The sequence below is a fragment of the Urocitellus parryii genome, chromosome 3 (assembly GCF_045843805.1).
Source record: "Urocitellus parryii isolate mUroPar1 chromosome 3, mUroPar1.hap1, whole genome shotgun sequence".
Lineage (NCBI taxonomy): Eukaryota > Metazoa > Chordata > Mammalia > Rodentia > Sciuridae > Urocitellus > Urocitellus parryii.
Genome location: NC_135533.1, coordinates 194,190,984 through 194,203,822, shown reverse-complemented (window position 1 = coordinate 194,203,822; position 12,839 = coordinate 194,190,984). Strand labels below are relative to the sequence as shown.

General features: G+C 45.8%; 1 protein-coding gene across 4 annotated transcripts in view; it reads right to left on the bottom strand.

Annotated features, from left to right (window-relative positions):
- Nucleotides 1-12,839, bottom strand: part of Ctdspl (CTD small phosphatase like) — a 110,326-nt gene that overhangs the window by 4,709 nt on the left and 92,778 nt on the right. For all 4 annotated transcript variants that reach the window (XM_077795661.1, XM_077795662.1, XM_026406346.2 and 1 more), the window contains 4 exons: nucleotides 12,556-12,657; nucleotides 9,214-9,270; nucleotides 5,706-5,798; nucleotides 2,637-2,822 (listed from right to left, as the gene is read on the bottom strand). In XM_077795661.1, the coding sequence (XP_077651787.1) occupies nucleotides 2,637-2,822; nucleotides 5,706-5,798; nucleotides 9,214-9,270; nucleotides 12,556-12,657 (438 nt within the window). The remainder of the gene's footprint in view (nucleotides 1-2,636; nucleotides 2,823-5,705; nucleotides 5,799-9,213; nucleotides 9,271-12,555; nucleotides 12,658-12,839) is intronic.

The window sequence follows — 12,839 nt, the reverse complement described above, 5'->3', positions numbered from 1 at the left end:
CTGAGTATATCCCAGTGATTTCAAACATGGTGTCTGACTGTACATTTCTCCCAAAACCCCTAAGCTGCATTCAATTTTTACTATCCGTAATTAATATCAGAACTGCTATTTTGACTTAAATATATAGTATAGAAAAAAATCAAACATGTAATTATGTTAATATCCTTAGAAATCAAGCATTTCAGCATGAGAGAGATTCACATACAAAAACAAAGAAATAAAATAAAAGTTCTGTAATCTTAACGTTGAATTGGAAAAACCAGTACGAATTTATAATTTATTTTTCTTTCTAAGAAATAAGTATTTTGGTTCTTTTTTTTTTTTTTTTAAAGCTCCGATTTGTAGTATGATTAAAAGTAAAGGACATGCCATCCCAATTGTGACCTCTAAACACCATTTCCACTAACGGGGACCAAGATTCACAGAAAACTGGCTGATTTCAAGACTGAACTAAGAAATGTTCAAGAACAGCCTGGAACGTCTCTTCTTCTTCTTTTTGTGCTGGGGATGGAACCCAGAGCCTTGTGAATGTTAAGTACACAATCTACTAAAGAACTACACTCCCAGTCCCTGGCCTGGAACGTCTGGTATCAGAAAGCAAAGCAGGCTATCAAATATTATTGTTATTTGGAGGAGTCTCCGTTGGTCAAAGGCAAAAATGTGAGCATCCAAAATAATAATAAACAGATTGGACTGAAACAATAAAAAAAAATCTATGAGCACATATAATACTAAAATTCACTGGCTACTTCTGGAGATTGTTAGAGCTCATTACTCTAATACATACACACGTGTGTGTGTGCACATACACACATAAACTTATTAGCCTAAAACTGCAAAATTAAAGGAAAAAAACTAAGACTTTATACTGCTTTCCCTATTCAAACATTCAAACTGTATTTTAGGGAAAGCAAACAGACAACATGGCCAGTTCTATTTTATTTTTTTAGAAGATGTCTGGCCAAAAAAGGCATAAGGAATGCTAAGATTTAGAAATCAAACATTTTGCAATTCTTAATGAAATAGTGGATTTACACAACAACTGCTATGATTATGAGGTGAAAGATTAATAGGGAACTTTATAATGGATGAACCCAATGACCAACTTTAAATCTTTAGGGGCAATCTGACATTATATGCCTCCTGGTATGATTTCATAGGAAGTATGCAATATCACCTATGATGTATTTGTATTTGTGGACAAAAAAAAAAAGAGAGAGAAAAGAAATGAGCCTGAATCTAACCAAATACTATACAGAGATCTATCTTCTTGTTTAAAGGATATAGGGCAGCTGGGAAAATATACTTAACACCACCAAACCACAGCAAATAGGCAGACTCAGAATGTAGAAAATTTCTATAAGAAAAATAACCAAACCTTCAACAAACCAATGGCATAGGAGAATGAGACAGAAAGGAAGAGATGTTCAAATTACAAAAGAATTAACCAATGCAATGCATGGGCCTTTTTTGGATCCTGATTCAAACAATTCAGATGAAAGAAAACATTTTGTGATGATGGGACACAATGAATATAGTGTGAATAGTAGATAATGTAAGAAGCTACTGTGTTGGATCACAAGTTGAAGGCCAGCCTGGGAAACTTAGCAAGACCCTGCCTCAAAATAAAAATAAAAAGGGCTGGAGATGCAGCTCTGTCCATCCCCGTACTCAAAGAAGAAAAAAAAATGCCTTTAAAAAAATCTTATCTATTATCTCTTTTCAAAATCTATCTTTTATCCCTTATCTGTCATAACCAAATGTACTATGTTGAATTTGATTTACTTGTTAAAGTATTATATGTAAAACAATACGTTTTGAGTAAGTATTCAAACAACAATATCACACCAACTAAGTGAATCATTTGAATTTTTTTTTGTTACTAAGTGTGGCTAGAGTTCTGGACCTGAGGAGGGGACCTCTGTAAGCCTGGATGAGTCTGAGAGGCGTGTGTGTGTGTGTGTGTGTGTGTGTGTGTGCAGAACGGCTGGTTGTTCTGCAGTGGCTGATTTCTGTTCCTCTGGAAGAGCACTGGGCGGGTGAAGGGAGGCTGTCCCCTACTGAGGAGGCACTGGGAGCTGCCGTGCTCCAGGGGGTTTATGTAAGAACTGTTCCCACGGGGTGCTTCTCAGACATCATTATGAGGTATAAGCCGACAGTCTTATCTGAAGACCTTATTGAAGTGTTTTATTCATTCTTGTTTAAGGTATACTTGTGCTTTAGGAGTCACCCAGCCTGTTGAATCTGCTGCAGAGGTCACAAAGTGCTGGGCAGCAGCCAGCTGCATGAGGTTAATAGCAAACAACCCTCCACAAGTACCCTCCCCGGAGTACTAAGGAGAAACGGGTAGGTGGAGTGCTTACCAGGGCAAGCCCTGCTCTAGCCACTGCGTTTCACCTACTGCCCACCAAATCCCCTATCAACCTTACAAGATCGGCATTCCCATAATTCCCACTTGACAGGTGATGCAACTGAGGCTCAGTGAGGTGAGATAACTTGACTGATGTCCTTCAACTGCTAAGAGGCTGAGCTGCGATTTAACTAAGAAAAGGCTCCAAGACCTTCTCGTGGGGGGTGCTCGCCTGCCAAGACAGCTCAGATGCAGCCCTGCCATCTTGTTCTCTAGGGCTACTTACTGCATTCTCAGGATGGAAGATGTAGGAGGCAGGAGAATTGTCCACGATGATCACTTTGCTCAGCTCCCGACCCAGGCGACTCAGGTCCTTCACGTAGTTCCCACGATGGAAAACACAGGACTCTCTGAAGAGCCGGGCCCGGAACACACCCCAGCGGTCTAGGAGGTCAGCCACAGGGTCTGCATACTAGAAAGAAGGTATCGCGAATTAAAGCTGGGTGCCCAGAAGAGCCAGAGACCCTGGCCTACTGCAGCAATACCCACACTATTTTTTTTTTAAAGATGATTTAATAATTGGAAGTGTTTTAGGATCCCGGTTATTTTTCTCTCCATGTATTAAGATGCATTGGACTCTTCCATTTCTTATATCTAATCCACAGAATATCTTTAGCAGTTTTACCTTCAAAAATATCCGGACTCCACCTGCATCTCTCTAGTTTTACTGCTACCACCCTAGGCCAGGCTCTACTCTCTGGCCTGGGAGATGTTTTTCCTGCTGGACCTCCCTTCCTAGCCCATTTACCTCAAAGCTGTTAGAATGGTCAATGGAAAACATACTTCCCATCACATCAGCCCCTTGCTTAGCATTCTCCACTGTCTATTGCTGCACCTCCTGGAGTGAGGCCCATGTCCTCTAGGATGATGTGAGGACAGGCCTCACCATCAAGACCAAAGTGAGGGCACAGCCAGGCATTGCTGGGGATCTGTAACTTTGCCAGGGACACTGGAGTACCTGCAGCTGTTGGGAAGGCCAGCAGTGAGAGGCATAGCATCTGAGTCCATGGGCAAGTCTTTTCCTCTCCAAGACACCCTGAGGGAGGCAGAGTCCAGGAACAGCTCTATCTCTTACTAACCAAGTGGGGTGAGAGTTCAGCGCATTGTTCCAATGCGGCCAAACAAGCATCAGTGGGTGGACTACTAGGGGTTGGCTCTGGATGGGAAAAGATGGTTAACTGCCTCATAATCATTGCTGCTGATGGTGTTGGCACTCATCTTTCAGGGAAGTGAATGAATCCGGGGACCACAGGCCTGAGAGATGAATGTGAAGAATGTAGGTCTCAGGAGGTCAGGGACTGTGTCTCCTTGTTCTTTGCTACATTCACAGTGCCTAGTACTGTTTGGCATAAATAAGTACTGAGTATATATGCACTGGGGGAATAAATGGTTGTGTGACAAGGATGCGGGTCCTAGAGGGCACTGACAGCCAGTGGGGGGCCTCTGAGGCTGTACACCAATGCTTCCAGCAGGGAGCTGAGCTGAGCCCAGAGCCCAGAGCTGAAGCAATGACCACCATAGTGGAACTTGGACATCAGGGAGGAAAGAAGCTGTAAGGATGCCCTTGGGAACTGATTCCGCTCAGCCAGCCTGGAGTAGCAGCGACAAAAGGACTGGAGAGACAGATGGAGGGGCAGGAAGAGAAGCCCAACAAGGATGTTTAAGCAAATACTGGGGACAATGCCAAGGAAATGTTTTCAATTTTGCCAAAGAAAAAAACAACTCCTGGTCCAGGGCATTGGTGCAAGCTTCCTGTTTGTTATTTCTGTGATTATTACTTCAGGTTCCTCAGCACCCCAGAGCACTGTCAGAAGAGCCATCGAAGCTGCAGATGCAATTAGTCTTGGTACCTCTCATCTGAAAGATTACCCACTAGGGAAGACTTTGCCTTCCCCGAGGCCTCGCTCTCTTCTTGGTATGCAAAACTAAAGCCCACGTTTTAGATTCCTTCTCCAGAGGTGCAGGCTCTGTGCTGGGATGAGACTGGCAGAATGCTGTACAGGTGGGGCTCTCTCTTACCTCGCTCAGCACAGAGATGGACCCGGCCAGGAATGCCTAGGCTGGCAAAGCAGAGTGCCCAGGATCCAGAGTCAGAAGCTCCAACACACAGAGTAGGAGCATGGGCACCAGGGTACGGGGAGCCATCCAGAGGCTGGCCACACTGGGGCAAGCTACTGTGTGTGTTTCCTGGAGCAGGTCTGCACACAGGCAGATGGCTAACCTAGGCCCCACAAAACGCATCTTTGGGGACACTCAAGAGTCCCCAGGAAGACACTGGTGGTGCCACCAAGTGGATGGCACTGGTCTCATGAGAATCAGGGTTTGAAAGATGGTCAAGGTAAGGACCTTGGAGGAGGAGCAAGGGCCCACCCTGCCTGCCCTAGAAACAGCACAGCACCTTGTTTCATCTGTGAAGGGGGAATTGAAACCTGAAAGGGGGTCTTGAGAACCTATTTAATTCCTTCAATAGTGGAAGAGGACAAAGAAACCTCTTTGGTCAGATGAGGGTAGCTGATGGGTAAGAGATTCAAACTAAGTTGTAAGATCAAAATATGTCTGAATGATTTTATCACCATTAACACTTATGATGCTAAATACTGACCATCAGGAGCACCACACTGTGACAATGACCAGCATAGTACATGGAGCCCAGCCAAGTGCTTGCTGAGTACTTGCCCAGCATGTCAGGTGCCCTGCTAAGCCCTTTACACAGGCAGTTTAATTTAATCCTCCCTATGAGGCAGAAGGAATTATCCCCACTTACAGAGGAGGAAACCAAGATGCCAAAAGTGAAGTGACTTACCTGAGATCACACAGCAACTTAGGGCAGAGCCAGAACTTTCACCAGCCCATGTCTCTGGGTGACTGTCCACATGTCTCTCTCATTTGTCCCTCCCCTAAGCCAGTGTAACCCAAACTCAAGGTGTAGGTTCTCTATCATTTGGATGCCAGTCAGTGGACGAGAAGGCAGCAATGTGCCTGCAGCAGGCGGCCATCCTTTCACAGCCACACTGGACATTTGTGATTTTCTCATCCGTGGACAACCAGCTTCAGGCGGCTGTGTACAGCAACTTCATGGAGCATTTGTTCTAAGTGCTCCCTGTTACCATGGTAACCAGAAGCCTTTCAGCCTGGCGGTGTGCACATGGCCTGTGTCTGTCCCATCTGGGTGGGAACCTGTCACCATAAAAACAGCTTTCCCCACCTTAACAAAGGCTTGTGACAGATCAGAGTTAGAGGTGGGGGAGGGGAGTGGAAAGCTGGGGCTGGGAGTTGGGTGAGGAATAGGACGCACCTTGGCCAAGCTGGCAGTAAAGAGCACACACTCAAAGAGCTGCCCCATCCTCTGGAGGAATTCGTCCACATGTGGCCGCTTCAGCACGTACACCTGCAACGGCAGGAAACAGCAAGCTGGTCAGTCATGGCAGCTGCTGGGATGCCTGGGCCCAAGCGCCCACTGTAGGAAGAACTGCCCCAAGGGTGTCTGCCTCCCATCACCATGTCCATGTGTGGCCTGCAGAGGCCCAGACTACAGCATCAGAGGGCACACTCCCCAGGTGGGGGTCTAGGTCTAAGTTCATTGTAGATGACCCTCTTAAGGGGGAAAGGGAAGCTGACCATAGAATGGAGGGGCTTGGGGATTTTTCAGAGCCAGTGAGTAGAATGCAGGTCCCATGTCTGTGTAAACCACTCATTCATTTCACATGTGTTTTTGGCACCTGTTGTGGGATAGGCCCCATGTGGATAAAGGCCATGGTCTGGGTGCTGTCCTTTTGGAAACGAATAGCAGATCTAGGATTGCTCCAGCTGCCACCTTACTCTGAAGAGAACACTTCCCCTCAATAGAAGGTAAGGGGCAAAAAGGGTCTTCCTTATCAGCATGCGAGCTGCCTACTTGAAACCACAGGGTTGCTCTGCTGGGCGTGATATAGAAATACATTTTGGGAGATGTGAAGCCAGCTTCAGGGACTCATAAACAAGCCACTTTGGGGGTCTCTGAGTAAAGAGTAGCCTTTTCTAGAATGGCTGGGCTCTGTGCAGCCTTTTGGCCAGGCAGGCTGGGCAGGGCTGCACAGCAGCGAGGCTTCAGCTTACACATGGGCTCTGGACTAGGGAGCCTGAAGAAATCAGAAGAAATTGGGAGATGGGAGAGAAGGCCAAGCTGGTGAGAGGACAAAGGAAATGGGAGAAGGGAGGAACCCATTAAAACCTGAATAAATTTCTTTTGAAATTAGCCACTTCACTAAATAAATCAAACTCTTCAAAATTCAATTCAACATATTTACCGAGCTGCAGCTCTGTGCTCAGCTTGATGTGGTTACAAAGACGAATCAAACACAGGCCTTGCCCTTGAAGGGCTCACAGTCTACAGCAGATGCATGCAAAAGTATAAAAGAAAACATGGCATAATGAAAGTCACAGCAGGGGGATAAATTAGAGAGAGTTAACTCCCCATTCAGGGGAGGGAATCACAGAAGGCAACATTTGGCCCAGATCCTGAAGGATGAATATGCATTCACCAGGCCTGTAAGAATGAGAAGAAGCAAGTTTTCAGGCAGAGGAAAGTATAAGCCAGAGACCTGAAATACTTAATGTGTCAGATGATGCCCAGCTCAGCGAGGTTATGAGAGAAGACGGGGAAGTGGGCAGGAGGTGGCTGAAGACTGAGAGGCAGGTCACAGCACATGTAAGGCCTTAAATGACAGATGGAACAGGGTGGATAAACTGCAGATGTAGCAGAGGTGAGGCAGGGGGGCTCTGTACTCCACTCTACCTAGAACCGAGTAACTTTCAATATGCCAGATACAGGGACTGGGGAGGACCAGGACTTGATGGGAAACTCATGACTAACACAGTAGGGTGGACACGGGTCTGTGGCTCAGGGTCACAGCAGGGCACAGAGGAACAGGGTGGCCTAGACACAGGGTGCCAACACAGCTCTGAGGAGCTGGGAGGCTGGGGTGAGAGTTGAGGACAGGGCTTGTGGCTGTAGTGATCCATGCCCCACAGTGCCCAGGAGATTCCTTGGTACCAGTGCCAGCGACAGACTGCAGCCTGTGGTTCTGTGTCCTCGGGAGTACTGCTTGAACAGCAAGCTGTGTTACATGAAAAGGATTGATTTGGGAACTCTGGCGTTGGTGCCTCTGGCAGAGAGGAGGGTCCTGGGCCTGGATGCCGGCGTCCAGGCTCGCGTCCCTGTGCAAGTAACCAAGAATAGGCCCATTGGGACCTGCACAGCCTATCCTGGATTACTTGAACGAGGCCACGGCCTTCGCCAAGGCCTTGGTCCTCCTGCTCTTGGCGCCTGTGGCTTCCTTCCCTCAGGAGAGTTTCTGACCCCAGCCTAGGGACCCTGGGGTGTCTACTGCCAAGCAAGTCAAAGCACGGACAGGAGGGAGGCTAGAGGTGGCTCCTGTAGGTCAGGCATGCTCACAGTCACATGGTGTGAAGGATTAATTCCTCTCCTAAAGCTTGCATGCCATTGGGCAGCTCTCCTTTGTCTGTCTCATCACGAGCACTCTGCAACACGAGCCAAGATGCAGAAGTCTTAATTGCTTCTCAGATGCTGAGTTAATTCAGTTGATTTTTTTTTTTTTTTGCAAATGTTAAATGCCCAGGTGCTTGCAGTTTTGGCCCCATGATGACTTTTACAAGCATGAAGTGTAGAGGCAGTCCCTATCCACCCTTCCCAGGGATTGTTTCCTGGCAGGATCTCCTGGAGAACAGGCCAGAAAGCAAGGAGTGGGTGGGGAGGGGAGGGGAACCTGAGTATGAGGCAAGAACGCTGGGCCAGGAGGCAGGAGACTGGAATTCTCATTTTAGTTCTTCCCATTGCATATAACCTTGAACCAACATTCTCCTTGGCTAAGTCTCAATCTCCCCATCTGGGCAATGAGGTGGCTGGACCAGCTGGTTTCCAAGGCTGCAACAGTTTTAATACCTGCACTTGAGAGCCGGAGAGCACTGACATTGTTAAGGAAAGACATCCTGTTGTGGCCTGTGGCCCAGGTACCAAGAGAGATTTTCCTTCCTGCAATACGAGGCCAGAAACTCTCCCTTTAAGACCCTGGAGCTCGCAAGGAAGATGGTCAGATCATCCCTGTAGAAAACCTGACAAAAGCCACCCCCTTCAACCTTCAAGGCCAGTTTTCCTGCAATGTTTCCAATATGTTCATAAATGAAGCTATTTCCGGAAGAGCTTTATGCAAATAAGGGAAAAAATTACAAAGAATGAAGATGACATGCATGCCAACTGACTATGGCATCTTTATTCACAGCAGCCTGCTGATCCAAAAACCTTCTCCCTTTTTCTTTAGGGTTGGGTATTTGCTAAAGATCCACTGGAGAATGCAGGAGTGACAAGATCAGTCTGGAGCATCTGGTATTGGAAAAGAACACATTTCCCCAAGAATTCACTGTCAGTGGGTACCTGGTGATTTTCCTGTTGCCTGCTAGGAGAGTAGCCAAAAGCAATTATATGAGGAAGTTAATTAGATTATCAAGCTAGGCCAGTGGGGGAGATGGAAACTTCTGAAAGTCTGCATCAAATCAAAGAACTATTTGAACTTGCAGGCACATCAAATATTTATGAAATAGATACAGTTTTCCTTATAAATCGGTATAAACAAATTCAAGTGAGTAGGAAAGAAAAGCAGAAAAATCATTGTATTTATTATTCAAAGTCTGTTTGTTTTGTATTGAATAATATTACCACTGAAATAGAAATTAAGAAATAAAGTTCATAGGGAATATAATTAAAAGAAATGCTCACTGAAACTCAAATTTAGCTCTGATTTTCTTACCTGATGTATAGTTCCATCGATTTCAACCGGAACAATAAAATCAGCATTACTAATAGGCTAGAGAGAAAAGAGACTATAATTAATATGTCTGAAAGAACAAGATAAAATTGGAAATTTTAGCAAGAAAAAAGCTTGCCTGGACCAACGTTTTGATAATTGGAAAAAACAGTTCAGGAGAAGGATGTTGAAGTATGCCTTGGTTCCTTGAAATAAGCACAAGCAGGAAAGCACATTCTTTTCTGTTCTGAATGTCGTGACGTTTCCAGCATCCTGGTCCAACCTCTGGATCACCTGCCTGGCCTCAACCACAAAGGGTGGCACAGCCTGGCGAGAGAATGGGGTTCCTCAGAAACTCCAGCCCTTGCCCAGAGCCCTGCCAGGATGAGGGGACCACTGATGGCCACCAGGGGGAGAAGATGAGAGCCCGACGGCCAGTAGCCAGGGCCACCAGGGAAACAACTTGGACTTAAGACCCACAGTGCTGAGTGGCTAGACAGGAGATGTTCAGCATACAGACCCACAACAGGGCCAGGGACATGCGGGGAAAAGTCAGAGGCCACAAACCACAACCTTGGGCAGGTTCTTCCCCTCTCTGGACTTCAGTGTCTCCTCTCTTCCATAGCTATAGTGACAGGTTTGATGAATAACTGAGGCTCCATCCAGTCCTGAGAATCAGTGATCTCAGGCCCTGCCTGGTAGTCTGGCTCAGTCTCCTGTCCTGGGGGTAGAAGTGAGGGCAGCCCTCCCTCTGTTGTTCTAAGGAACACAATACCCAGCATATCCACAAACTTCTAGATATTTAATATAACTCTTGGACAATACTAATAACACTTAAAAATCAAATACAACTCTTCAGCAGTCATTACATTCTCAATGATGAACTTATACACAGTTCTAAATGGAATTCCACAAATTAGGTAGAAATGAAGAGGCCAAAAGAATCCTCAGCCAACAGACTCTTAGGACAAGACGAGACAGAGGGAAGGGGAAGGTGTATGGGGTGGTTGCTGGATGGGGTGCAGGGTATGAAGACTCTCATAGAGCCTGAACTGAGGTCTGCCTTTAAGTCCATCACTGTACACATAAACATTTTGATTTGTAAATTGAAAAAAAATGTGAAAAATGCTTGGTTGTAGCACCATTAATAAGCATGCAGTTGTTCAGAGTGCTACTGAAACTTAAGATCACAGTTTACTCCCGGTTACAAGGCCAAGGATGAGCACGGTATTTTATAATTTCACAACTGAAGTACAGAATTATACTAAAACACCAAAAAGACAAGGAAAAAACTCTCATAAGGAATTGGATGTGAAAGCCTATTTCACAGAACATATAAAAATGAGGCAACCCATTCCCAGCCCGGACAAGCATGGTCCTTAATCTCTAAGCACTGGTGTAAAGGGAGCCATAAAGCCAGGGCTCTTATCTGGGGTCCAGAGTCTGTGTGTCACATTTTCTATTGTTGTCTATTTTCTAGGGAGGGGCTCACAGCTTTCAGATTCTAAAAAAGTCTCTGATCCACCCAAAATGTTAAAAACTTTATGCTAAAGAACATGCTGCTTGCAAATAAAAAGGCAGCCTGAGGACGAAGAACCAGGAAATGCTGACTACAGCTGGTGGTTATCAAAGCCCTCTGGGCAAGCTCTGGGGACGCCAGGGGCTGCCAAGGCTCTGCCTCAGGAGCCCAGAACCCTCAGGAACCTGGGACAGTCTGATCAGTGTTACCCCACTCCCAGAGCTGCTTGGGAAGATGCTCTCTGTGGTGCCACAGTAACTGACCCCTGCTCTGAAGGGCTTTTCCCCAGAGGGACTGAAAAGTCCTGAACATGCCCACAGGGGAGAAAATGCTTCCACTGATGTTCAGAGCACAGCTGGGACTCAAGGCCACGGTGGCCCCAGAACCAACCCAGGCCCCAGCCCTCAGGGTGCTGTAGAATGAGGAGGTCCCTGCATGTGCCACTTGCCAGAAGGAGGCCATTTCTCACTGCTAGAAGCCAGTGTGGTCCTTCCTCCACTCTCTGAAGGACTCAAAGACAACCTTCTGGCCTTGTCCAATCTATCACATGAGAAACAGGCAGAAGGATGAATGTTTCTGGCAGGAAGATGTTCAGGCAAAATTTGATGGCTCTTCTGCTTGCCATACAACCTGCCAGGACCAACAACAGCTCATGTGAGATATGAAGCCTCTTGTAGATGGTGCCTTTCATATCTCTCAGCAAAGTAAAGGGAGTCCCAGGCTGGGGGCAAGAAGAGAAATGGAGTTGCACTGGCCACCAAAAGAGCAGTTCCTTTGCCAGAAATAACCCAAGGCAAAAAGGACCATAACTTTAAAGACCTGCTGTTTCTTCTCAACACATCAACTTCTTGCTTCACTTTTTTCATCATTTGCCTCTTTTTAAAAACAATTTCTTTTCTTTTTTTTTTTTTAAATATAAGGGATTGAACTAGGGGTACTTAACCACTGAGCCACATCCCCCAGCCCTTCTTGAGACTGGGTCTTGCTAAGTTTCTCACGGCCTTCCTAAGTTGCTGAGGCTGGCCTTGAACTTTCAATCCTCCTGCCTCAGCCTCCTAAGTCAATGAGATTACACTATGTGCCACCATGCCTGGCTGGGTATCTCATTTCTTAATAGGGTAATCACTAGTATCCTGCATAGAGGCCTTTTGGTGAACTGTCATTTTTGCTGGGGAGATGGAGAGTGAGAAAGATAACAAGAAAGACTTTCTGCACTCCATTTTGATATCACTGCAGCTCTGCACCCTTCATGAGGGTGGGTGCTCATTTATTTAGCCCACCCTCCAAATCTTAGCAACCTCCTGCCATGAAAATGGTCAGAATAAATGGCTGAATTTGTTCAGAGGCTGTTAACTTTAAAAGAGCTTCTTCAGAGTTGGATATCTTTCAAGAATGGATCCAGGAGCATTCTAGGAGAGCAAGGTACCTGACAGCTTGCAAGAGTGCCTCCCACATCCCTCCCAATATGACGCAGAGCGCTCGCTTGGTTACCTTGAGGAGTCTAGAATCCTGGGGCACAACGCGCTGACTGCCTGTGCCACCTTAAAGTACTCTTGCAGGGGTTAGTGTTGGAAAACTCCAACCTCCTAAGCACAAGGAGGCCTTGGTGGTATTGGCAACCCAGTGCTTTCTTTTCCTTACTGATGTTAATATTCAACTACTTTAGCTAATGTTTACCTGAGTTAGTGAGCAGCTGTTGGGATTTCTGGAGAAAGAATAAAGTCATACACTAACAACCACGAGCTTCCATTCTCTTTATTTTTCCTTTCCAATACAATTGTGTCTAAATCACAAAGACCATAAAAGGTTTTTTTATGTTGATTTACCTTAAATGAACTGTGCACCAAGGTTTCATCTAAATCAATGACCACACATTTCTTTCCATAGTCAAGCACCGTCACCTCTGGAAGGAGGTATTTAGCTGGTGGCTAAAGGGAAAACAAAAATTGCAATTATTACTTCTATGTAAGAGAAAAGTCAGTTCCCTTATTCTTGCAGTATACTTTGTTAATGAGGGCATAAGTGAAGGCAAATATTTATATGCCTGGTCAAGTATATAATTTAATTTTATTAAGAACAACAGTAATAAGAAGTCCACAAGGTGAGTTTT